The 23,750-nt window shown below is 52.1% G+C and overlaps 1 protein-coding gene across 1 annotated transcript; it reads left to right on the top strand.

Moving 5' to 3' along the window:
* Positions 1-43: 43 nt before the first annotated feature.
* Hex-A (Hexokinase A) lies at positions 44-23,750 on the top strand. Its single transcript, XM_077645683.1, has 9 exons — positions 44-240; positions 18,271-18,433; positions 18,528-18,667; positions 19,108-19,323; positions 19,694-19,793; positions 20,019-20,211; positions 20,316-20,471; positions 21,119-21,392; positions 21,898-23,750. The coding sequence occupies exons 1-9, from the start codon at positions 217-219 to the stop codon at positions 21,994-21,996; spliced, it is 1,365 nt and encodes a 454-aa protein (XP_077501809.1). The 5' UTR covers positions 44-216; the 3' UTR covers positions 21,997-23,750.

Raw genomic sequence — 23,750 nt, 5'->3', positions numbered from 1 at the left:
CCAATGGGAAACCGCTAACGTGACGTAAAGGCGCACGCCCTCAGTCGTCATCACTCGCGTAGCTGAGGGAGCTAGTGGACCGGCCGTTCTCCGTGGGCTCGCAGTCAGAATTGAAAAGCTCGATCTCGGACGGTAGCAAATTCGGCGCATACACAGGAAAGACCTGAAGTGTCTTGCTTTTTCAAGTGCTACCCACCTCCAGAAAAGCCAGGCAAGATGATGTCCGAAAAGAGAAAGAAGGTAAGCCTTTCCCGTTAGCTACGGTACAGCTGTTGATGGAACGTAGCGCGGTTCATGGGGTGCATAAATTCTCGCGGAATGCTTCAGAAGTCTGCCTTAGTTTCGTCCTTCACCTTATGCACATATTCATGCTTGTGGTGCTAAACGGAGTATTTGGTGAGCAGCTATATGCTCGTTGTAGTAAACGGCCGTATTTTTTTTTGTACGTTCTGCCATTCATTGATACCTTGAACCGTATCAACCGTTGGTGCGGGTCCCTCAAATCGTTATATACCGCAGCGCCTCGTGTCTATGTTAACCGTTCAGAAAGGTCTCATGATGTATTCGCATACAGCGTCAAGTATCGTAGCAGCCACTTGCCTTAGGGTCACCTTCAGAGTGCCGTAGTCGCGTGCGGTATTGACCTCCCTTGCTCGCTCACTGCGTTTTGCAATCACTGTTAGCGCAAACCTGACTTGGGCCATAGTATTCAGAGGTGAAGTCCCGAACGTTTAATGCCGCATTTATCTTTCGCAGTTCATGTTTGCTCACGTTTCTGTACTGTTTTGCTTTTGTAGAGCGTTGACAGTTGTCTGTCAGGACCAAGCTCGCGTGTAAACTGCCGGGAGGGGATCGTTTAGGCTATTTTTTTTTTTGTTGCAGCTTTCCGTGTGGCACTGTTGCACTGGCGTTTCTGTTCTGTTGCAGTGTGATGCGAGTGAGATGAGGGCGATTATTAATCAGAGCCCCCCCCACGCCTCGTCGGCAGTAGCCGTATTCGAGGAAAACTAGTAGCTAGAGTTGCGGTCGAGGCGATACATATTTATTGTGGCTCCGCCGATTTCTGGGAATCTCTGGCTTCGTTGCGCGCACTCGTTACGGCTTACCGGCCCCTTGAAAAGCAAGCGTGCGCTCGTTCCTTGCCTTTAAGGCCCCAGCGCCTGTGAAAAAAAAGGCACCTAGTGAAAAGATCGGCAGTGCTCTTGACGGCACATCTCCCGGCCGGAAAGGGCGCCTTGATCGTCTGGTGCAATCCCCTTCTCCGTGCGATCATGGGCTCTCTTGTGCTCAATTTGGGTACCATTACCCGCAAGGGCCTCGAAGTTTTTTTTAAATGTACGCACATGTTCTCAAGAGGCAGATGGAATTTGTTCATAACTGGGCGCGTATGTGTCGATTGTTCGTGTGCAAACCGGTCCACCTTGAAACCGCAGTCTTTCGCTCACTTTTACGAAACCTTTTTTTTTTTCTCCGCTGGAATGCGACCTTGCTATTTTTACGCTGCAGGTGTTTTTCTCGTTGAACCATTAGGCTTCGTGGCGTTAAAGCTATGTGTAATTGCTCCTTCGACAACTTCCCAAGAAAGCTATCATCAGAAAAGGAACTTCCCAAGCAGCAGGCATGATTTTGATGCAGTGTTTTGGACCTCTGCTGTTCAAGTATCGGTGCTGTCGCCGATGCAGTACTGGTCTGGTACAGAGGGCCGCAGATTTTCTTTTTTTCGGAGAAGTGTTGTCATGGTGGTGGTAAAACTTTATTTTCCAACAGATACAGGGTTGGCGTCAGCCTATCCGCCTAGACGGCGGCCTGGAGTCCTTGGACCCGGGCGGCGTGTTCGGCCAGTCGGATTAATCGTAGTTGTATCTCAGGGTTTGAGCTTGGCTGTACTCCCCAAAAGTCCTCTGTTCGAAAAGTCCATATGTACCAGATCTGCCCTATCCCGACATAGTTTGCATCTATCCGAGAATTTTTGCAGGTACCACTCACTGGTTAAGGGTAGCCGGATTCGGAAAAGTTCTTGTTTATAAGCGCCTCCAGACACTTTCTTGATTCTGAGCTGCGAAAAAATTTCCCCGGTGTCCTGGCAGCAGCTTGTCTGAAGTAGCAGCGTGTAGAAGCCCGCGTGGAACCTTTGAATTCATATTACGGCAAGATGTTCCGAAAAAGTTTTTCTGTTACGTCTACATTCATAAGAAAGAAAATTGTGACGGAGTTGTGCTACCGCAACGTACACGTACCGCGATCACATTTCAGCGCGGTCTGGCTTCTCGAACCCCATGGAACCTGCATCGATTTGTCAACATTTCTGAGAAAGCGGCGAAGTCGGTAGGAGGTCCCGAAGGTTTCATTTCGCTTGAAAAATGAAAAAAAGGACGCCAGATGAATTTCCAGGGGATGCTAAAAACCACGATTGCTTTCCTGGGAACGTAAAGGTTCGCATGCGAATAGGATAGACATCGACAGGATTTTTGTCCGTTCTCTCGGTTACTAGGTATAAGCAATTGAAATCGACGGAACGAACCCATTGGGGGCGCTGTATTGTTTTTTTTTTATGACTGCAGATGTGCTGTTTATGCCCGTCTGGAATAGAACGCTGGGGCGAGGTGGATGCTTGTGTCCGCGTGGCTGCACGAGCGTACTAGCCCAGCGATTATGCCGCTCTTTGCTCCGTGGCTGCGTTTTTATGGAGGCAAAACGCTAAGGCGCCCGTGTGCTGTGCGATGTCAGTGCACGTTAAAGATCCCCAGGTGGTCGAAACTATTCCGGAGCCCTCCACTCGGCACCTCTTTCTTCCTTTCTTCTTTCACTCCCTCCTTTATCCCTTCCCTTACGGCGCGGTTAAGGTATCCAACGATATCTGAGACAGATACCGCGCCATTTCCTTTCCCCCAAAACCAATTATTATTATGCTCCGTGGCGCAACGGAGGCGCGCCCCATCCGGGTTATCAAGCTTCAAACTAATTTTTTTAATTGTTTTTTTTGGGGGAAAGGAAATGGTGCAGTACCTGTTTCATATATCCTTGGACAGCAGGACCGCGCCGTAAGGGAAGAGATAAAGGAGGGAGTGAAAGAAGAAAGGCAGGAAGAGGTGCCGTAGTGGAGGGCTCCGGAATAATTTCGACCACCTGGGGATCTTTAACGTGCACTGACATTGCACAGCACACGGGCGCCTTAGCGTTTTTCCTCCATAAAAACGCAGCCGCCGCGGTCGGGTTCGAACCCGGGAACTCCGGATCAGTAGTCGAGCGTCCTAACCACTGAGCCACCGCGGCGGGTCAAACTTTTATTTTCATGCTTACTTTCTACGCCCGTACCGCGCTCGTTCGTTCAGCGGCCCGCGTTTCAGGTGAGCCGACTGTAATGAGCTGCAGTTTCTTCGCTCTTGCCCGATGGGTCGCGAAGCGTCGGCGAAGGCGAGGGCAACGCCCGTCTGCCGTGGCGAAATGTAGCAGGCGGCAGCAACTGCGCTCGCCTGCGGCCGCAGGCGATAAAGGGTGGCTGCTGCTGCTGCTGAAAAGGCGGTGGTCGTCAGGCCTGCCTTTTCAGCTTCGCGTTGGCGCTGTCACGGCGAAAAGTGGGCCATTTCCAAGCACCCGTGCCAGACTATAGCAAGGTGCCCTTGAGACCCCGCTCACCCGCACGGTACGTGAGCCGGATAGTTGAGACTAAAGTTCAGACTGCTCGCAGCGTGGCCGAGTCATAAAGTCTGCTGACAGAAATTTGGGCTTTTTCTCTTGCTGAAACCCGCCGCGGTGGCTCAGTGGTTAGGGCGCTCGGCCACTGATCCGGAGTTCCCGGGTTCGAACCCGACCGCGGCGGCTACGCTTCGATGGAGGCGAAAGGCTAAGGCGCCCGTGTGCTGTGCGATGTCAGTGCACGTTAAAGATGCGCAGGTGGTCGAAATTATTCCGGAGCCCTCCACTACGGCACCTCTTCCTTTCTTCTTTCACTCCCTCCTTTATCCCTTCCATTACGGCGCGGTTCAGGTGTCGGCCGAGGTGTGAGAGACATACTGCGCCACTTCCTTTCCCCCCAAACCACCGTTGTGTGGTAAGGCATGTGTTGCAACACTTGTCTGGATACATAACAACCGTATTTACGCAGACTTGGGCACATGTTTGTATTTCTCGCCAGGAGATAGCTTCAAGTTGTTTTTAAAGCGAAAGCTTTACTGGCCGCGAACACGCGATTTCGCCGTGGCAGTGCTCCGAGGAGGCACACGACATCACAGCGCCCGCGTCGCCCAACACCACCTAGAGAGTTCTTTAGAGGGTGTTGCCTCGCCGCGGATATTTCTCTCTCTGGCTCCTTAGTTACTACTGCGCATGCGCCACTAGTAGCATCGAGCCACAGGTGTACCGCCTCTGCGCCGCGCCTTTCCAATTTTCAATTTACTCTTCTTTCCCTCCCTCCTTTATCCCTTCACTTGCGGCGCGGTTCGGGTGTCCACCGATGTATGCGAGACAGTTACTGTGCCATTTCCTTTCCTCAAAAACAAAACAAATGAGCCGACGGCGTTCATAAGAGTTCATCGGCGTTGACAACTTTGCAAAGGCCGTTCATTTTTCTGTGCGGAAGGGGACATCGCCACCTACTGTAACTGGTTTAATTTTTGGGGAAAGGAAATGGCGCAGTATCTGGCTCACATATATCGGCGGACACATGAACCGCGCCGTAATGGAAGGGATAAAGGAGGGACTGGGAGAAGAAAGAGGTGCCGTAGTGGAAGGCTCCGGAATAATTTGGACCACCTGGGGATCTTTAACGTGCACTGACATATCGCACAGCACACGGGCGCCTTAGCGTTTCGCCTTCATCGAAACGCAGCCGACGTAGTCGGGTGCGAACCCGGGAACTCCGGATCAGTAGTCGAGCGCTCTAACCACTGAGCCACCGCGGCGGGTAACCGAATCTCCGATGCACGCGGATTCCAGGCGGCCGAGCAAGAGTTAGATGGCTTTGTGCACCTCAATTAGTGTTCTACCTCAATCATGGCGGCCGGCGGCGGTAAAGCCCTTGGCTTTAGGCGGCGGCGCACCGTAGCGCCGCGGCGCGGCTGTGCGTGCATACTACGTAAAATTATTCTGTCGGTTAAACGCAGCACACGGGCGGGCGCCTTAACGTTTCGTTTCGATTGAAGAGAAACGCTAAGGCGCCCGTGTGCTGTACGATATGTTAGTGCACGTTAAGATGCCCAGGTGGTCGAAATTATTCCGGAGTCTCCACTACGGCACCTTTCTTGCTGTCTGCTTTCCCTCCCTCCTTTATCCCTTTCCTTAAGGCGCGGTTCAGGTGTCCGCTGATATGTGACAGATACTGCGGCATTTCCTTTCCCCAAAAACCAATTTTTCTCTGACCCGCCGCGGTGGCTCAGTGGTTAGGGCGCTCGACTACTGATCTGGAGTACCCGGATTCGAACCCGGCCGCGGCGGCTGCGTTTTTATGGAGGAAAAACGCGCGCGAAGGCGCCCGTGTGCTGTGCGATGTCAATAATAATAATTGTTTTTTTTGGGGAAAGGAAATGGCGCAGTATCTGTCTCATATATCGTTGGACACCTGAACCGCGCCGTATGGGAAGGGATAAGGGAGGGAGTGAAAGAAGAAAGGAAGAAATAGGTGCCGTAGTGGAGGGCTCCGGAATAATTTCGACCACCTGGGGATCTTTAACGTGCACTGACATCGCACAGCACACGGGCGCCATAGCGTTTTTCCTCCATAAAAACGCAGCCGCCGCGGTCGGGTTCGAACCCGGGAACTCCGGCTCAGTAGTCGAGCGCCCTAACCACTGAGCCACCGCGGCGGGTGCGATGTCAGTGCACGTTAAAGATCCCAGGTGGTCAAAATTATTCCGTGCCGTAGTGGAGGGCTCCGGAATAATTTTGACCACCTGCGATGTCAGTGCACGTTAAAGATCCCAGGTGGTCAAAATTATTCCGGAGCCCTCCACTACGGCACCTCTTTCTTCCTTTCTTCTTTCACTCCCTCCTTTATCCCTTCCCTTACGGCGCGGTTCAGGTGTCCAACGATATGAGACAGATACTGCGCCATTTCCTTTCCCCCCAAAAAAACCAATTATTCTTATTATTTTTCTCTTGCTAAAAGCTGACGGGGGAAGGGTTCCCGAGAGTGAACCCTCCATTGGCATAAACGCAAAATGAAGTTGGAGGAAAACCCGTACCCAAGAGGTCTCATGGCGGGTTCAAGGCAGTCAGGAACAAATGAAAGTGCAGAATTCAGAAGAAAAGCCAATTTGAAGAAGAGCACGATAACGGAGGCCTAGCGAGCGCCAGGAGGGCAGGGAGCCCTGGCGGAATGCGATGAGCGTTTACTGACAACAAATAAAGCAGGTAGATGTGGATGGGCGCTTAGTGGTGATGGCTGGCCGGCGGCCGATAGGAGGCACTGAAAGGACTAACACAAAGACTACAGACTTTTGGAACGAACTGAACCGAAGGCAGCAGTCAGAGCCGAAACCCAGTGCTTCCCTGCCGTAGCCACGTTTCGTTAACGTAGTAACGCATTATAGCGGTACTGTAAAGCCTGCTGAGATCGAAACGAACACAGGAATTTTTCTTTTTTAAATGTGTCCCTGTTCTTCGAATTTTAAGTTGTCGGCGTATACTATCGCCATTCGTTGCCAGTCTCATAACAACGGTTAAGTGGATGCTTTGTGTTTAGCGGAAGTTAACTTTCCAGCAGCCTCACTGAAATCGCCCACTTGACATCTGGGAGAGCCGCGGCTTTCCATTTCCTGCCGCTGTCATTTGGCTGCCGTGACAGCGTGCCGATAAGTATGGAAAAACCCTACGACTGTCGCGAGGCTACTGAACTGTTTTAAACAGTGCGGAGTGGAAAACCGGTTGCCTTTTCCCAACGCAATCTGGCCGTACGCGAGGATGTGGAGCGCAGAGTGGCGTTTTGTTCTGGGAAGGAGCGCTGCTATTTTTCTTCATTCCGCGCATCTGCCGCGTGGCGTTTTAAGTGTCTCTTGACGTGGCCGTGGCGAGTCGGCGCTACGCTAAAGTGGTGCCGATGTAGGGCGCGCGGCGGTGCTTAGCTGATATTGAATTCCTCTTGAGATATCTCGATAGCGTGCCATCTTGCGCTGCTGCCGAGGCGGCGATGAAGTACTCCGCGGTCATTCGTGGCTGGATTACATTGTTTCTTTTCGAAGTGCGGTATTCTGCGGTTGTCTGCTGCCTCGGGCGTTTCAAGCTGTAACTGCTGCAGTTGCCTGTCCGTGCAATGTAAGCAGCAGGTTGAGTCATCTAGTGAAGTCCATGCAGTCGAAGCAGAGCACGTACTCTTGGCGTCTGCGATCGAGTATTTTTGATTTTTTTTTTTGCTGAACGAAAGTTTTGGCGTGGCGGTTTGTAGCGCCGCTGCGTGTTCAGTCCTCCGAAAAGAGAACGTCTCAAGTTTTTTTTTTTTCCTCTCCTCAATCGAGCGCTTGCACAACGGCCGCTTCTCATAGCAGCGGGCACCAAAAGAGTCGCGCTCAGCTGGAATCGCGACCGCAGGAGTGCGGGCAAAGGGTAGCTGGCCGCTGCTGGACGTCGGTTACGGGGAAGCGACAGCGCCGGCCACCCGTTTTCTTCCCGGAGTGGCGAAAGCGGGCAATCGCGGTGCGAGAGATAGCATGCGCCGCCAGCAGGCCAGGCGCATTCCAGCGCATGCCGTATGATTCCGTCCGCAAGGCTGTAGTGTGCTTCCCTGCCTCGTTGCCGGTCATTGCACGAGATTCGGACAGTGGTGGAAGGCGGGGGGGGGGGGGGGGGGTGTTTTGCACCGATGAGATTTTAGTTCCTTGTCTGTGCGCACGTTCGGCCTGCGGTTGGGTGAGGTGGGTTCCTTGTTTCCGCTGTCAGATTACAAGTTTCGAAGCCCAGAGTGTAGTGCACACAAAACTGCGCAGTAGAGATTTTCAGATTACTGAGTTATCGTCGCACCGGCCCATATTGCGAGCGAAAGAATGCACTGACCTCACCGTTCTGGTGGCCAGGGGCCGAAGTGTCACTGTGCACTTGACAGTGGCGGCTGCTGGCACCGCTCTTATCTTGCTTTGCATACGTGTGCGGCTGTGCAGGTTCGAGTGTTTGCATGCCTGTGGCTAGCCCTTTCGCAACGCGGAAGGTATGGCCGTACTGCTTGGCCCTGCTCGCCCCCGTCCACTTGTGCGGGCGCTGTGCTCCGGCCGGGCGTGCAAACGCCAGTGGTTTCAGCGACACTGGCTTTTGCGGGCCTGTGGCCATGCATGCGTGGAAATAAAGAAAAATGTAGTATGCCGCTGGCTAACATTACGCCCGTGGGTAGTCGTGGGCGATGTGAAAGGCCGTTTGGCTCTCCTGCACGCACTGGGACCTCCGGAGCAGCGCGTCATGTACGGATCGCCTTTGGGAAAAGGCACTCACTGATGCGCGCACACCGAGATTCGCGTCATATCGGGCCTCGATGGCTGATACTGTGGAGGGACTAATGAAAAGGCTAAAGATACGTGTCTCAGCCCCTTGCCACTAAATGGAACGGGCTGGGGGATCTTGGATGACTGTGGAGTTGGTCGTTGATGCGTTAGTGCGCTGGCTTGGAAACTTCCGGGTTCCGGGGAAATCCCTCTGCGCAGTACCACTCGTGCGCGACTTGGTTCACGTATATAGGCGGCGCACCCGGGGGCGTAACTCGTGACGGCTGCAGCGCGAACCTTTCGGTGCACAGACTTCGGCTCCTCTGCTGTGCCCTTGGAAACGAGGAAGCATGGGCTGAGCAGGGACAAGGAAGGTTAGACGAGACACGAGGGAGACGGCGATCCCGTGTCTAGTTACCCTTCCTCATCCCTCCTTCCTATTTCAGCTGATGTTCCCCAATCTCAGCATGAGCCAGCTAGTTTAGTTCCTGTTCCCTTGTAACCCGCTCACGTTTTGTCTACACTGATATTCCTGCTGCAGAACCACCGCAGAAAATGACATTCATAGCGAGGCTAGCTCATTTCGTCAAAGTTCGGTGTGCTCTTCGCCTTAAACAGGCACGTGGCAGCAGTTCCTGGACGCTGGAAGCTTTCGTGTCGAAAGAGCGGCGGAGGTCTGCTTGCTTCCAGAACTTGTCGCCGCCTTGTTGGCGGCCAGCAGGGCTTTTCAGGCGCGCATCTGCGCGCTCACTTGGCGTTTGGAGTGAGCTCGAGCTGGCAGCGTGGGCCGCCGTTCATTAATTGCCCTCTTGGAGGGCGTATTCAATCAGTCGTGGTGGAGCTTTTTGCGCGTTTTGCATGTTCTCTTCATTGTCTATCGCCGAGAAGGCGCCGACAGGTTCTAAATAAAGCGTGGCGGAAGTGATTCAATGCCAACAATCGAATCCACGCCCTTGGAACAGTGCGCGCAGTCTAGCCCGTTCCCAGCGTTTGACGGCGCGCTTGTGCGTTTGCCAGGGAAGGCGTCCACGGGGTGTGATCGCTGTGTCAGGTTCCGCCGGTGACTCTCGACGTCCCGCAGATGAGGCTGCAAAAAACCTGCCTTCGAAATAGTTGCGTGGCGGCCAGTTGATGCTCGGCTTTGATGCCCGGGTTTTGATCGGCATGTCTCCTTCCTTTCCTTGCTCTGAGGGGACTGTGGACTGTTGCGGCTCTCGGTTTCAGTAGTTCGAGTGCCAGAGAACGAGGAACGCCAAGCGTTGTCGTCCGTCGTTTCTCAAAAGGCTTTCAGTTCTCGGTGGCCGCTTTTATAACTTGTTTGCGGACGCAGGTAGCCGTCCGACGGCGCTCGCCGTTTTGCTAGACCGCGCGAGATGCGGGAGAAAGCCTTGGTGGTTCCGGTTGGGCTTCGACCACCTACTCCACGGCCCGTTCCGTCGTGAGCATAGTCCTCCTGCCTTCGCGCGTTTCGAGGTGTTGCCGCCTTCTGGCATTCCTGTGCCCGGCGTCTTCTGCGCCATTTTGTGCGACAAGGGCTGCGCGTTCGTGATACGCCGCTAAGCAAAAGCGGGCTCGTTCGGTGTGCCTTACTGCGGGCAGTCGCCACGCAAGGCGTACGCGCATAGTAACAACCGAACGGGAGAATTTCCGTTGGAAGTGTCGAGTTGGCGGCACCCGTACCCCATTGGCTGGTATCGTATGCGGAGACTGCCGCCGACTCCGCTATCTCGGCTTCAGCGTTTTGCCGGGATCGGGTGGTGTGCCGCGCGCTGGCGTCGCGGCTGCCTTCTCGGTTGACGGGCGTCGCGTTTCGAGCCGCTGTGGCGTGCCTTCGCCGGCTGTCTCGTCTGGCCGCATCCTGTGCGCACGGGCCGCGTTCGGAGGCTCTGGTTGCACGTGTACTCGTTCTTGCTCGGGCACTGCAGTGCGTGGGCGAGCAGCGGCACAGGTCCTGTCCAGCGCCATTTTAATAGTTCCTCACCTCTTCGCAGTGGAACAGGCCTGTCTCGGGCGCAGAGATGTTTGCGGCTCTTAATAGTTCCGTTCGAGGAGCTCCTTACCTTCCGAATGACGTCGGCTTGCCGGGTATGCCGAGGGAAGACGAAAACGCACGATCGAGCGCGTTCGTTTTTTACGTTTCTCTGCTCAGTGTGCGATCTGTTGTTGCATGCTAAACTTTCTCGGTATACTCGGGTTATGCGCGCATCTCTCTCGCAGCGGGAATTTCGGGTTTCAGCTGTGGACCGCGCAGTCCTTCTGCTCAGCAGACTCCCCGCGAGGTTCTCCAGCGTATGCTTCACTTAACCAGTTCACTCGGGGAGGCCCGTCCCCCTCCGGCGGCGTGGATGCGCGGACGTCAAGAGGCGCGCGCTGCTCCCGTCACATTGGGCGCCGCAGCGCCGGCGGCGTTAAGCGACCTCAACCGGTCTGCGGCGAGCGAGGCTATGCAAACCGTGCTGTCGGCAGCCCTCGGGGCCCCATTTTGCGTTCTGGTCGGTGGGTCTGCCCGGCATAACTGGGCACGCTTCCAGCGGCCACCTGCGCCGTGGACCACTCGACATGGCGCGCAGCCGCTCTCGACGCCCTTGAGTTGCGGTGCACCGGCTGCCTTGGGTCGCGCTCTCGCGGGCACGTCCGAGCGCCGCTCGTCGAATCCACGATTGGGCCCTGGGGCAGCCTTCGCACGTACGCCGGGGAGCATGGATAGAAAGGAAGATGGGGGGAGAACGGTTGCTCGTTGTTTTACGAGCGAGCCGCCGGCCTCGCCTAGCGTTGCGTGCGCGGAGCACGCTTCTTGCTTGTATTAGCCATGTATAAAATTTCTTTCCTCTGTCATCGCTAGGTAATGCAAACCAATGTTTTAGGCCCTCTACACCACCGATGATTTTAATATTTCTATAAAATTGAGAAACATTTTTTCACTTGGTTGCCTATGCACCATAAAAGCCAAGTCAGCGCGACACAGCTGCTTCCTTGCAAAAGCCTCTTCGGTCGCAAGAAGCTTGACGTGTAAGCTTCGTGTGCCTTCTTGCCAGGAATTGTGACGCGTGGAAATCTGTCGCTCGAGGGTCTCGTGCGTGTCTTTCTTTCCCATTGCGTGCGCATCCGTCAGCGTACGTAATTTGAAGAGCGCCCCGCCGTTCGGGGAGCAAAAGGAGGCGATTTCGCGAACCTAGCTGGCCGCCGTTTCCTCGTGCACGCGACAGGAAAGTAAAAAGGCGCGCCTCTTGACGTCACGCCGCCGGGTTTTCTTGTTGTTCGGAGCGCGGCCGCCGGCCCCGTTGCCGCCTTTTTCGTCGGCGCTGTAGGGAGTGGGAGAGCGGGCCGATAGTTGCCGCCGCTGTTAGACCTCGCCGAAGGATGTCCGACGGCGCAGCGATAAGCGTTTCCTTGGGGGGGCGCAGTATCGGCGGCGCGCGCAGCTGGGCGCTACGGGTTGCGTCAACCCCGTTCTCTCTATGGGCCACCAAGTAGCTCAAGGGTGACGGGCGCGACGTTTCGGCTCCCTCTTGGCTGCTTTGGGACGACCGCGTTCGCGCCAGAAGACGGATATGGCGGCCAAGGCCGCGCTCAATCGGTCAAGAGCCGCGGTGCCATCGATCCTCGGGGCCAAGCCCTGTGAAGTCCGCCGCCTGTCTCGGAGAGAGGACCCGCCCGGGCTGCGGGTTAACGACACGCAGCTGCGCCGCGAGGGCTGTCATTTGTCTCGCAGCGTGCGAACCAGTTTCTGGCTGACAGGGGGACGGAACCCTTGGACGGAGCGCTTCCAGAGAAAAGATGATAGGCCCCGTGGTTTCGCGTCCGCCGCTTCCAATTTTCGGCTCGGCGGCCGTCGCGGCGTCATTCGCCCCCGGGGCGCGCGCGCGCGTACGCGCACACACAAACACACCGTTGCCTGCTCGTCAGCCTTGGTGGACTAACGACGGCGGCAGCAGCCGAGTCCATTAACCGAGCCACCCGTTCGTGTCGCAATGCTGTGCCCCAAGCACGCGCCGCAAAGCTGGCGAGCTCAAAATGCTGGAGTCGTTCGCCTCGGCGAAAAAAAAAAAAACAAAAAAAAAATGCCACGACCGATGTCGTGACAGTCACCTAACGAGCCCAGCATATTCTGTGCGACTGTAGAAACCGTACAGGGCTGTCTGGTTTGCTCCAGTCTCACGTTACTGATTGCATTGGGCTTCGTGGTTTAAGCGCTGCTCGAATGACTGAATTTCCCATTTGTAGGCCGCCGCGGGGCAGGCGCTTATGGCCACTCTCGAGTGAGGCAAGCCCAAAGCCGTCCTTTAAGTGTCGCTGGCTAATCCTAGCCTCGTTTCCGGCCCGCCCGCGAGGTGTTTGAGGAAGCACCTTGGCAGCCGCGAGTCATTGAGGTGCAAAACAGTTTGTCCCCTAAAAACTAGCGTTTTTTTTTCTTGGTGAGTTATTCCAGCGGGGTCGTTTTCTTCCCGTCTGTTTTATGGTTTGTAGTGTTGGCGGAAACGTTCCACGGACTGGCACGCACACTTAGCGCCGTTCTGTGTTCATGGTCGCATTTTTTTGTGTTTGTAAAAAAATGCGAAACGAAATTGAATTGAATCGTTGGGGGAGGTTGCGTTGTCGCGCGAAGCGTGCAACCTCCGAGTAGCCCCTGCAAGAGTCTCGGTACATGTAAAGGCATAACATTATGGGACTTCAGACGGACGTCAGCCGGAGTACCACGCCTGAGGGAGTATGTTAAAAGGAAGCTTTCCTCTCTCCATGAAACCCCGTGCAACGATGGCTAAGGACTTGCGCTTTGTTTCCTCCTCAGCCTTACGAGACGTTACCGTGTGCATCGGTTAGTTGCGGCATATTTTCTCGAAAACTGTCGTTGCTCAATTTGTTCTGCACGCGTCTTTGTTGCGCATTGTGACAACGCTGGCACGCAACGGTGCGGACGTTTTCGAAGAGCTTGCTCAGCCGACTGCAGATATTCGGCCGTGAGGTTTTTCTCGCTCCTTAACTTGAGCCAGAAATAGTTCGCCCCGTTTCGGACCGTGCGATTGCGGAGCAGATTATTTGTTGCGCGACCTCGAGGGGCTCTTGATGACGGCGGGGGCTAATGAAAGAGGACACGAAACATTTCGACATTGGCGTGCAAGTCCATAGGGGCTGACCTGTCGTAGTGGTTCCGAAGATGTGCTCTACGGCAATCTGGCTGATTTTGGACGTAACACTGCAAATCCCGGCTTGGCGGTTGTTTCATCCGCTAATTTAAGCGGTTGTTTTACAATCGCTGCATACATCAGCAGCAGGCTTCCGTGTTCGCGTGTGTTTCACTCGGGCAAATGGTTTAAAAGGGTAGGCAGAGCGCGTTCGCTGCATCACACTTGTGACACGCGGTGTTTTGAGCTGCTGTTGAACGGATCTGCGAACTCAGTCCTTCGGCGGGTTGTCACAGCACACAGCTGCTGGGGCCATTCGCCGCATTCATACGAGCGATGTAATGCACGCGCTGCCAGCAGGCGACGTTGCCTGGATTCCCTCGGAGTGGTCATCAAAGGCCACGCCCTCCACGTTTTGTGTCGAAATTTCAACGCGTTACTATCTCACGCAGCATTGTAAACAGTGTTCAACCACTGCGCTTGTTTAATGTGTTCGCGAGGCTGGTCTGTCTCGGTAGCTACGTCGATGACACCTCGATGCTGTGCGACCTGAATCGCTGTCTTGACTGGCGATGGCAGCATGCGGTGATTGGATTTCGCCCGTGCGTCTCAACGTGTTGAACTGGTTTCACGCGACTACCTGCGGCGTTGCGCTGCCTCGGAGCTCTCGGCGCACCCTGGTGGTTGAAGTTTGCCTCTGGTCGTCCTTCGTTGCGATCTTGCCTCCGGTGGTGCGGTCCATCTCATCTGTCTCGCTTTTCTCCGCGGGTGTGTCGCGCGTGGGAAGAGCCTCTTGGCGACACTGCAAAAAATCAATTTGCTTCCCGGGCAGACAAACAAACAAAGTGCACCGCAGAGGGAAATCTGCGTCCACTGCGAACGCGGGAGTGAGGTCTGTTCGGTCGAGTCGGCCTCGCCGATCGCGTTCGGATTGCATTGCGCGCTGTGTCGCACGCGCCTACGAGCGAGAGCGGTGGGAGGCTCGCGACACTTTGCGTCTCCTGCAGCTCTCGCGTACGGGCAGGCAGGTCGGACCACGACGCCAAATTTTGACGTTCTTCCCCTCTTCTTTCTGGCAGTGTACGGTTCCACCCCCGTGAGCGCGCTGCATCTGTCGCGAGGTCGCGCGCGGCTAAAGCAACAGCTGCCGCCAAGCGCGCCTTTTCCGGGCGACGCACAGGTGGCTCGTCGCCGCTGTGACCTTCACGTGACATTGGCGCCACTGCAGCGCGAAGAGCGCACGCGGGCCTGCCGCGCAGACACCGCGTCTCGCGACTCGGCGTCCGTCTTCGGCGCACGACGTGACTTGGCAGCTGCGCCGCGAAAGACAACAATGCCCGTGAGTGGCAGCGTCGACCGCTTGGCAGCCCGAGGGAGCGCTGCACCCCGCGGGTGCGCTTTCCCGCCAAGAGCTTGCGCCACGCGCGAGCACCGAAAAGACGTTCGCGGCAGCGTTCCGTGATCCGGTGTGGGAGGACCGCGCGATTCAAGAGCCAGATAGTGATGAAAGTACCACCCTCAGGTTGTCGCTCACTGCTAGGATGACGTCATTGGTTCACCGAACGCTTGGAGCGAGCCCTGCCATTGTTCGGAGGTGACGGTAAAGCGATTCCGCTGAGGTGGCTGCACATTTTCGGGGTGGCGTCGCATGTCTCCAGCGTCGAGTGGCAGACGCGGCTGTTGTCGCGTTCGTTGACAGCCCTGCGCATCCAGTACAAGGGAAGAGCCGCTCTCCTGTTTCGCTCAGTTGCTTTGGGCAAATAGGTCTCTCCTGAGGCATGGTAGGATAGCGTGCGGGAGTAAACTGCTGGCCCACTCATTTGGCTGTCTATTAGGTCCTCGTGATGTCGTCTGGTCATGACGGGGGCCAGGGATCGGAAACTCCTTTCAGTTTTGGTTTCAATTACTTCAGCGCACTGGGGAACTGAAGTTTTAACTGAATCACACATGCACACAGCGCGAGAGGCTGCGGCGACTGCCGGATTTTCTGAGGTAGAGCAGTTTGCTGGCGGTGGTTCGAATCCCGCCCGGGGATGAGGTATTTTTTTTTTCTGCTAGATGTCGATGCCATGATCATGATATGACGCTCCAGTTGTCTTTACTCCGGCCACTATGCGATGAATTGGCGTATGTATTGGCTGGATAACGGCATATAAATGAAGCTTCCTACCCCTGACTGGACTGCAGTACCCTTTGGTAGCCGAAGGGACCATGCTTGCAGTGTCCGCCGAAGTGACCAGCTGCTTTCTGTCGTGTGGAGAAAGGCTCCGCCTTTGCTCGCTCTGCCTCGCAGCTGCAGGCGGCGCAGCGAAGGTCGTGTGCCTGCCGCAAGCTACAGGCGCTTCACTGCGCAGCGACGACATGGCGCCGGTAGTCTCGTGATCGGGGACACTCGCCGCTTTCTACACTCACCCCTTTCTCCTCACCTCTGCTTCCCCCGTCGCCTCGTAGGGTCGGGTGCAGCGCACATTTCGAGTCGCCGACCCATCACCCTGTCTTACGCAGAGGACTCAATTCTCTGCCGTCGTCACCAGGGTGCCAAGCACTCAAGGCTGTCACCCGTCTGGGGATGAACCTCGATCGTTCGACCGCCTTGCGTCATAGGAGAGCGGAATCATAGGAGGAAAATGAGAGGCTGAGGGCGTTCGTGAATTCTCCCTGCGAGCCTGTAATGCGCGGCAGTTGTATCGCAATGTCGGCGGCCCGTCGACGTCAACGGAGAGGAGGCGGCGTTCGCTTGTGGCGCCCGTGTCGTCATTTCGCTCGCTCTGCGCTGCCCGCGAATGAATATCAATTGACCTGTGCGTCGCGCACCCGAGCCGCGTCCAAAGGAGGCACTGCTGCAGCCGCGCCCCGCTAATGTTTACGTCGGATGGATGCCTCGGGGCGGCGCTGTCGCAAGCGCCGAGCGAGGCCGTTGCGTTTCACCGCGCGGCGATTTGCTTCCGCCACGGCACGTGCCTGCCCCCCCCCCCCCCCCCCCCCCTTTCCGCTGAAGCGCGCAGTCTGAGCCGCTGTTGGCGGACATCCGGTTTTGCACCCGAACTGTGGCCGTCGTTAGTTAATCCCACGCCTTCTGGCGTTACCAGTCACGAGCGTTGGACTCTAATGGCAGGTTTTTACGCGCTTTTGCGCCCGAGGAATACGCCGTCTGTGGCGCATCCTTGCTCGTCAGTTATGGAGGCAGTAAATGCGTATGATCAGGCTTTAGTGCACGGCGCTTGCCTTTGATGAAATGGTTGGTTTGCAGTCGCCCTGTCTTAGTGATACTAGCTTTGCAGCAAAACAGGCTGTCATGCCTGCTGTGATGTGTGGCGCGAACTCGGCGCGTCGCGTCGTAGGAATATTCGAAGCAGGTTTTTTCCACCCCCACCAGGAACAGACATTGCCTTTCCCAATATCATGTGTTCTTTTGTACTAGATGTTGCTTTCGAGTATTTTATTTCTATAACACTGATCGCTCTGCTGTGAATCATATGTTCAGCATCGTAATTCTGTGACGTAAGTGCCAGCTTTGCCTCTAGAAAACGTGCCGAAGGCCGTTTTTCGTGTACTGGTTACTAAAATGTCGGCTGCTGTCATCCTCTCTACTCAAGGCTCCGTCTTGAGGGGGATAATTGTTATCCCCAGCTATTGTACAGTGCAGTGTCACTGACATGTATTAAGTGTGGACAGAGAAAAATAAATAAAAAAATTGACGGTGGTTTAGCTCCGGTTAAACCTGGAGTGACGCGATAGCTACATCTGGCCGAGTGGAACTCGCTCAGTTGAATTGCAAAGTCTTTCGAAGCCTTTCGCCGCTCAGTTTCACTGGGCGTTCCTTCATCTTCGTGGAGGCGAAATTCTAGAGGCCCGTGTGCTGTGCGATGTCAGTGCACGTAAAAGAACCCCAGGTGGTCGAAATTTCCGGAGCCCTTCCCTACGGCGTCCCTCATAGCCTGAGTCGCTTTGGGACGTTAAATCCCCCATAAACTATCTTCATCTTCGTCCCACTGCGCATGCGCACATGTGTTGCAGCTCGGTTTCGCCGGCGCGCCGCACCGCCGGCAGCAGCAACTGCTCGGTACCACGTGGCTGGTCACGTGACCAAACACGTGGCGGTGGCGGCGCCGCCACGTTCACGTTCCACCGCCACGCTGAAGGCTCGAAACGCTACTGCAATGTAGCTATCGCTACAATAATGTGCAGTGAATATCGTGTCTGCGCCTTTTATGACCTTTGCAATAAGGACTCCTTGGGTGTCGCCACGTTGCTTGCTGGGCTGTTGTGCGCGCCCCACACTAGCGGAGTGGAAGCGGCAGCGGAACCGGTTGCAACAGCCCAGAGAAGGAGCGTTTTGACATCCTCCTCTCCCAATGGAGAGGTCTATACGCCACAAATTTTTTACTTTTGCTAGTCCGAAAAGCTGGCTTTCCGGCATGACTGTGTGCTTTGCGGCAAAACCATGACATTCTTGCAATAGCACGCACTGACCCAATCACAATTCTGTGCACATTTCGTTTATCTGGTGGTAAAGGAAAGCAGTTTATTAAATTAAAAACTACTCGCATTACCGTTATTATGCTTTAAAAATGCTGTTTCCTTGTATTCGCTTATTGCTGCAAAACAGTGAAGCTTGCCTTGCTAGACCAGTCCTTATACCTTAGTTGTCAGTTGTTGGTATTTGTGTATGCTTGTTTTGTGCACTGGATGTTACAGGAAGCAGTTGTTCATAAGGGCATTTTTTTCCAATTCTTCTTTTGTAGGTTGAGGCCATGACCCGTGACCTCGAGCTCCCTAATGATGTATTGCAAAAAGTATCTGCTAAGCTTCTTGATGAATTCAACAAAGGCCTGGGAAAAGAAACTCACAAATCGGCAGAAGTCAAAATGTTCGTTACATATGTACGGGATGTCCCCAACGGTTCTGGTGAGTGTAATTGTTCTGTCATGCTTGCTTGCAGACCTAGTGCCTATATGTGTAAGGATTGTTGTACTGATATGGGCTTTCCCAAACATTCCAGAAGGTGGAACGTTCTTGGCCCTGGATTTAGGGGGCACGAACTTCAGGGTTCTACTCATTGACATCGATGGTGATCGATTTAGCATGCAGAATGAAATCTATGCCATTCCGCAAGAAATTATGCTTGGAACTGGTGAAGAGGTATGTTTTCTTGTATTTCTGCTTTTGCCTAATTTCTCTTTCTTGATCATGTTAGGGCACTTAACTTATGGAATTGGCTGCAATTGCCCATCGTGAGGCCTTATTTTTGACATTGTTATTGTTTGTGTGCAACAGCTTTTGTTTGTAGCGAAGGCATTAGCTTGCCAGTTTCTGCAGCATGCAAAGTCTGTGTGTGTTGCAGCTTTCATTTTGAAGTTTTTTCTCATCTTCACGAGTTCAGGTTTAGTCAACTAATTCTAATTAACAAATGGAAGTGTTCCTGGCTGCTTTAAATGACTATCCGAGATGGTACTGGATGATCTTTTTTTGTGAACCGGTGCAATATATTTGCCTCTGTATTAGACAAGTGCATGGTTCATCATACAACCTTTTCTGTTGTGCACTCGAAGTGTGCTGAACTCTGCATTACTCTCTTTCAGTTATTCGACCACATAGCTGACTGCCTGTCCAAGTTTATGGACAAGTACAAAGTAAAAAACAAGCCGCTTCCTTTGGGCTTTACGTTTAGCTTTCCCTGCCGGCAAGAGGGCCTCACAGTAGCCCGACTGGTTCACTGGACCAAAGGTTTCAAATGTAGTGGCGTTGAGAATGAAGATGTAGTACATCTCCTCAGGAACGCCATCAAGAAGCGGAAGGTGGGTCACTTTTTTTTTCTTTTGACTGTGCATGGCTGCTGTTATGTGGCAGGCACCTAGCTGCAAAGCTCTGACTTGCATGCCTAGCTTTGTAACAGTACCATGCTTGTGTTCCGTGTGACAGCTTGAAGTCTTCAGTTTAAAATAAACTTTTTATGTAGTGCAACTTGCTGCCCGACATTGGCAGATTTGAAAGTCTGCTGTATACATGTATCAAGAATGCTCCACTGCTCAATCTGGGCAGTGTTTTATTGTTTGTTCTGAACCTATACATTATACCAAAATTATTTGCTCTAACTTCTTGTTGTAAATCTGCCAGAACTTTTTCTGGACCTTTATATCAAGTTCCAGTGTTCATTTCTTCTTTCAGGACATCGACATTGATGTAATGGCTGTTGTTAATGACACAACTGGAACTTTAATGTCATGTGCTCACAAAAACAAGCAATGCAGACTGGGGCTCATTGTTGGTAAGTTTCGACTAATTGGTTTTATGTCCCTCTTATCTTTGTGAACATGCAATCATTGTGAATGCTTTGACTGAATGTGCACATAATTTCTGGCATATTGGCTTGACCAGCTATATATTTGTTAGCTTATTGGTCTTTTTGTGATGGAAAAGTGCTTTTTCCTTGTGTGCATTGTACTTCTCGCATGCAATGGGGTGCTCGGCTAACATTTCATGATTTTCTTAGGAACTGGAACAAATGCATGCTACATGGAGAAACTGGAGAATGTGGAACTTTGGGATGGAGATAATGAGGAACCTCGACAGGTCATCATCAACACGGAGTGGGGTGCATTTGGGGACCATGGGTCCTTGGAATTTGTGCGCACCCGATATGACAGGGAGATTGATTCAGCATCACTCAACCCTGGCAAGCAGTTGTGAGTAATATTAAACAGTATGCAACTTTCGCTCAATCTCAATTCATAACTTGGCCTTCTTTACTGAAAGCAGTCCTCCCTCCTTCTGTTTTGCTGCTCTTTAGGTTTGAAAAGATGATTTCTGGCATGTACATGGGTGAGCTCGTGCGGCGTGTCTTGGTGCACTTGGCCGAAGAAAACTTGATGTTCAGCTCCAAGCTCTCTGAAAAAATGAAGACCCCCTACCTGTTCAAGACAAAGTACATTTCTCAAATTGAGAGGTAAGAGCTTTACCTCTTTGCGTAGAACCAATGGTTTAGGGTTGTCAGTCACCTTTAAAAAGAGACTTCTGAGTAATTGTGACTACTTAATAAAGACATTAGCCTATCCAACATTTGTTTTAATACCATGCCATTTTTTGCGATCTAATCCTCTTGATCCCAGGTTCATATCTGGCCACTTGCATTATTGCTTACATGGTCACCAGAAGCTATCTTTCTGTTGTGTTTATTAGTAATTGTCTGTTTCACTGGTGGCCACTGTTTCTTTAGTGCATTCCTTACTAAATATAGGAACATAGCCAGGATTGAAAACTGACGGGACTTTGGTGTCATATATGCTGTTACGGTATTATTTGATGGCAAATGTTGCCAAGGTGCAGCGCAGAGGCGTTGGCTACTTCCTTTCATGTAGTGAAAACTTAAGTCTTTCATACCTGGTCCAGTGTTTTTACCGCTTAATTTTTGTACTGGCTTTAACAGAAAAGCAATAGGCTCTGTTGGAAGCTTTCAAATTGCAGCAGGTTTTAAGCTTGCTATGTGCTCTGATGAATGGTAGTCTGTTTGGGTGTAAGGCACCTTAGCTGTCCACTTCCGTGATTTGACTCTTCATGGACTTCCCATTAACATGTCATGGTGTGTCTGTGCAGCGAACCCCGTGGCGTTTATGATGAGGCCCACAGCGTATTGGTGAAGATGGATATGGTTGGCACAGATGAAGACTGTGAATGTTTGAAGCTCATCTGTTCCCGTGTGTCATCACGTGCTGCCCACTTAGTATCTGCTGCTGTGGCCACAATCCTTAACAAAATGAAGAGACCCCACACTACTGTGGGCGTTGATGGATCTGTTTACCGATTCCACCCCCGATTCCACGCACTCATGGAGGCCAAAATTGCCGAACTTGCCAACCCACAGTATAAAGTAAGTTACTTTTTTCAGTCTTACACGCTTTTGTAAATGCTTGATGCTGATAACATGTTTGGTGCACCGTATAATAATACTAGCTTAATGTTCAGCCTGAATTTTGTTGCACCTTCATTCTTCACCTTGGGTAAAGATTTGCAGATATTTTCACAGCACATATTACGCTATGCTTGCCAGAGTGGAAGTGGGGCACTTGACATACTAATTGTAAGACCATGTGTACATCAATCAGCTATTATGCACTGGTGTCATAGTCTTATGAGCTACTGCAGGAATATGGATAATCATTCAGAGTTCCTGATAAGAGCAGCCGGAATCATCATGAAGCCTGGGTGTGCATTTAGGAGGAGGGGAGACTGCCATGTGATTGGGGCTGAGTACCTTCATACTATTTGGCTTTGAGATGCTGCTTACTTGTTTCATAGGTACTACTTATACATTAAGTTGCGTTGATAAAGCAAGGTTAGCTGCAACTCACATCTATCTTTTTTGTTCATTACAGTTTGACCTCATGCTTTCTGAAGATGGTAGCGGTCGTGGTGCTGCCCTGGTAGCTGCTGTTGCTGTGCGCACGGTGAAAGAGAAGGCTGCAAAGAAGTAGACTCCAAGGCATCAAGAACACTGAGCCTCTGTTGTGCTGCAGAGTCTGTCTGTTGTGACACGCTATTTATTGGACACCACATTAAAATTCACTGAAGGGCTTGGGCTTTTATGGCAATCCACCTTGAGCAGTTGTAGCCGAGGGTACTCATTTAAGCCTTTTAGTCTTTTTATGCAATGGAGCTGTTTATTGTAAGAAAGAAAAAGCAGGAGCATGCTATGTTGTATGTGATGCATGCAAACATTGGCTGCAGAAAACATGCAGGCTAGTGCCATGTTATATATGGTATTAAAACGGGAATAAACCTGCAGCAATCACAGGTGCCTTGTATGGCTAAGGTGCTGGATGCATCCGAGAGACCCTGTCCAATTCTGCCTGTTGGGTGGCAGCTACTGATCTCTTGGATGATTACTGCCCTGTCAGCCCTGCACTTGGGAACGAATAATATTGCCATGGCACATCTCATGTTGACACTCATGTCGTCACATTCACGTGCAATCTCATTGTCTCTTAGTGCAAATGTCTCCGGTATCGTGCTGCATTTTCTGTCGGTAGCTTTTGCGTTAAGACCATCATGACAGGACAGCTTTTAGTTGCAAGTAAATTGTTAGTCCACTTGTGCATCCTGGAGCATTTCAAGTGTTGGCATATTGTTATGCGGGGCGAAGGGGGTTGACTAGTCATGAAGAGCATTTTACAAAATATGTCTCAACTGTGGCACATTGGTTTAAGAGGTGCTATCAAATGTGGAATGCCATTTTTAAGCACTTTTGTTTCCTCCAGTGCTTGATTTTAGTTGTTTTAAGTACTTTGCTACCAGATGTCTTGTCACTTGTACAGTTGATTTTAAGACTGCAGTTGTCGTCTGGTAATCTCCTTGTGGTGTCCTGCACGTGGATCTTCTTGTGATATTTTTTTTATTGGGTGTGTGTGTATGTGTGTGTACCTGTGGTATGTGTGTAGTTGTAGGGCTGCCAGTTGGTCCTAGGTTAGGAATGCTGTTGGAATTCACTTACCGCAGGACATTCCAGGAGCAGTAATGTAGAGTAATCAAGCTTCAATTTCAGGTGTAGAGCAGTAACATAATAGTTGGAGTGCTAGTTAGCTGTTTGCGTTATGCAGTTAAAGAACATACTTTTTAATATAAGATCTTGGTTCAGACGTTTATTGTTGTCATTTCATTTTGTTGCAGCATCAGTTTTACTATTTTTTTTCCCGTGAGATCAATAGTCTATCAAACATTTTCTTGACGTGCCAAACTTAACGGTTATGCGCATCCAGTTTGTTGCAGTGTTATGGGTGCTATTAAGTACTGCATTTGTTTTGCACTGCTTGTAGTGCTGTACAGAGTTCCAGGTGCAACACTGCAGCATTTGTTTCTTTTAATAGTGGCAACCTATTGTTTCTTCTGAGTTGGTGTAACTGCGGCATAATGTTGGCACAGGTCTTTTTATATAAAGCTTCCTGCCATTGTGATGTGCACCTTTAAATTTGCATGTAGGTTGTGGCCTGTGAATAGCATTGTAGTTAATTATGGTAGCCTGCTTCATTGGTAGTAAGATCCCTACTGCTTATGCTTGTTTCTCATCCTTGTATGAAATGTTTTTGAAAAAATCAACTTTTTCTTGAGCCCTGTGCTGAAATGGAAAGCATTGAGATTTGGGGTTCCAGCTGCAACTGCATTTGCTTTTATTTGTTCTGTGCAGATATTGATTAGTATGACCAGAATCTTTCAATAAATAGAGTACAAAGAA

This window comes from Amblyomma americanum, chromosome 1 (genome assembly GCF_052857255.1).
Source record: "Amblyomma americanum isolate KBUSLIRL-KWMA chromosome 1, ASM5285725v1, whole genome shotgun sequence".
Classification (NCBI taxonomy): domain Eukaryota; kingdom Metazoa; phylum Arthropoda; class Arachnida; order Ixodida; family Ixodidae; genus Amblyomma; species Amblyomma americanum.
The sequence above is the reverse complement of the archived record's forward strand: the minus strand, read 5'-3'. Positions and strand labels throughout refer to the sequence as shown.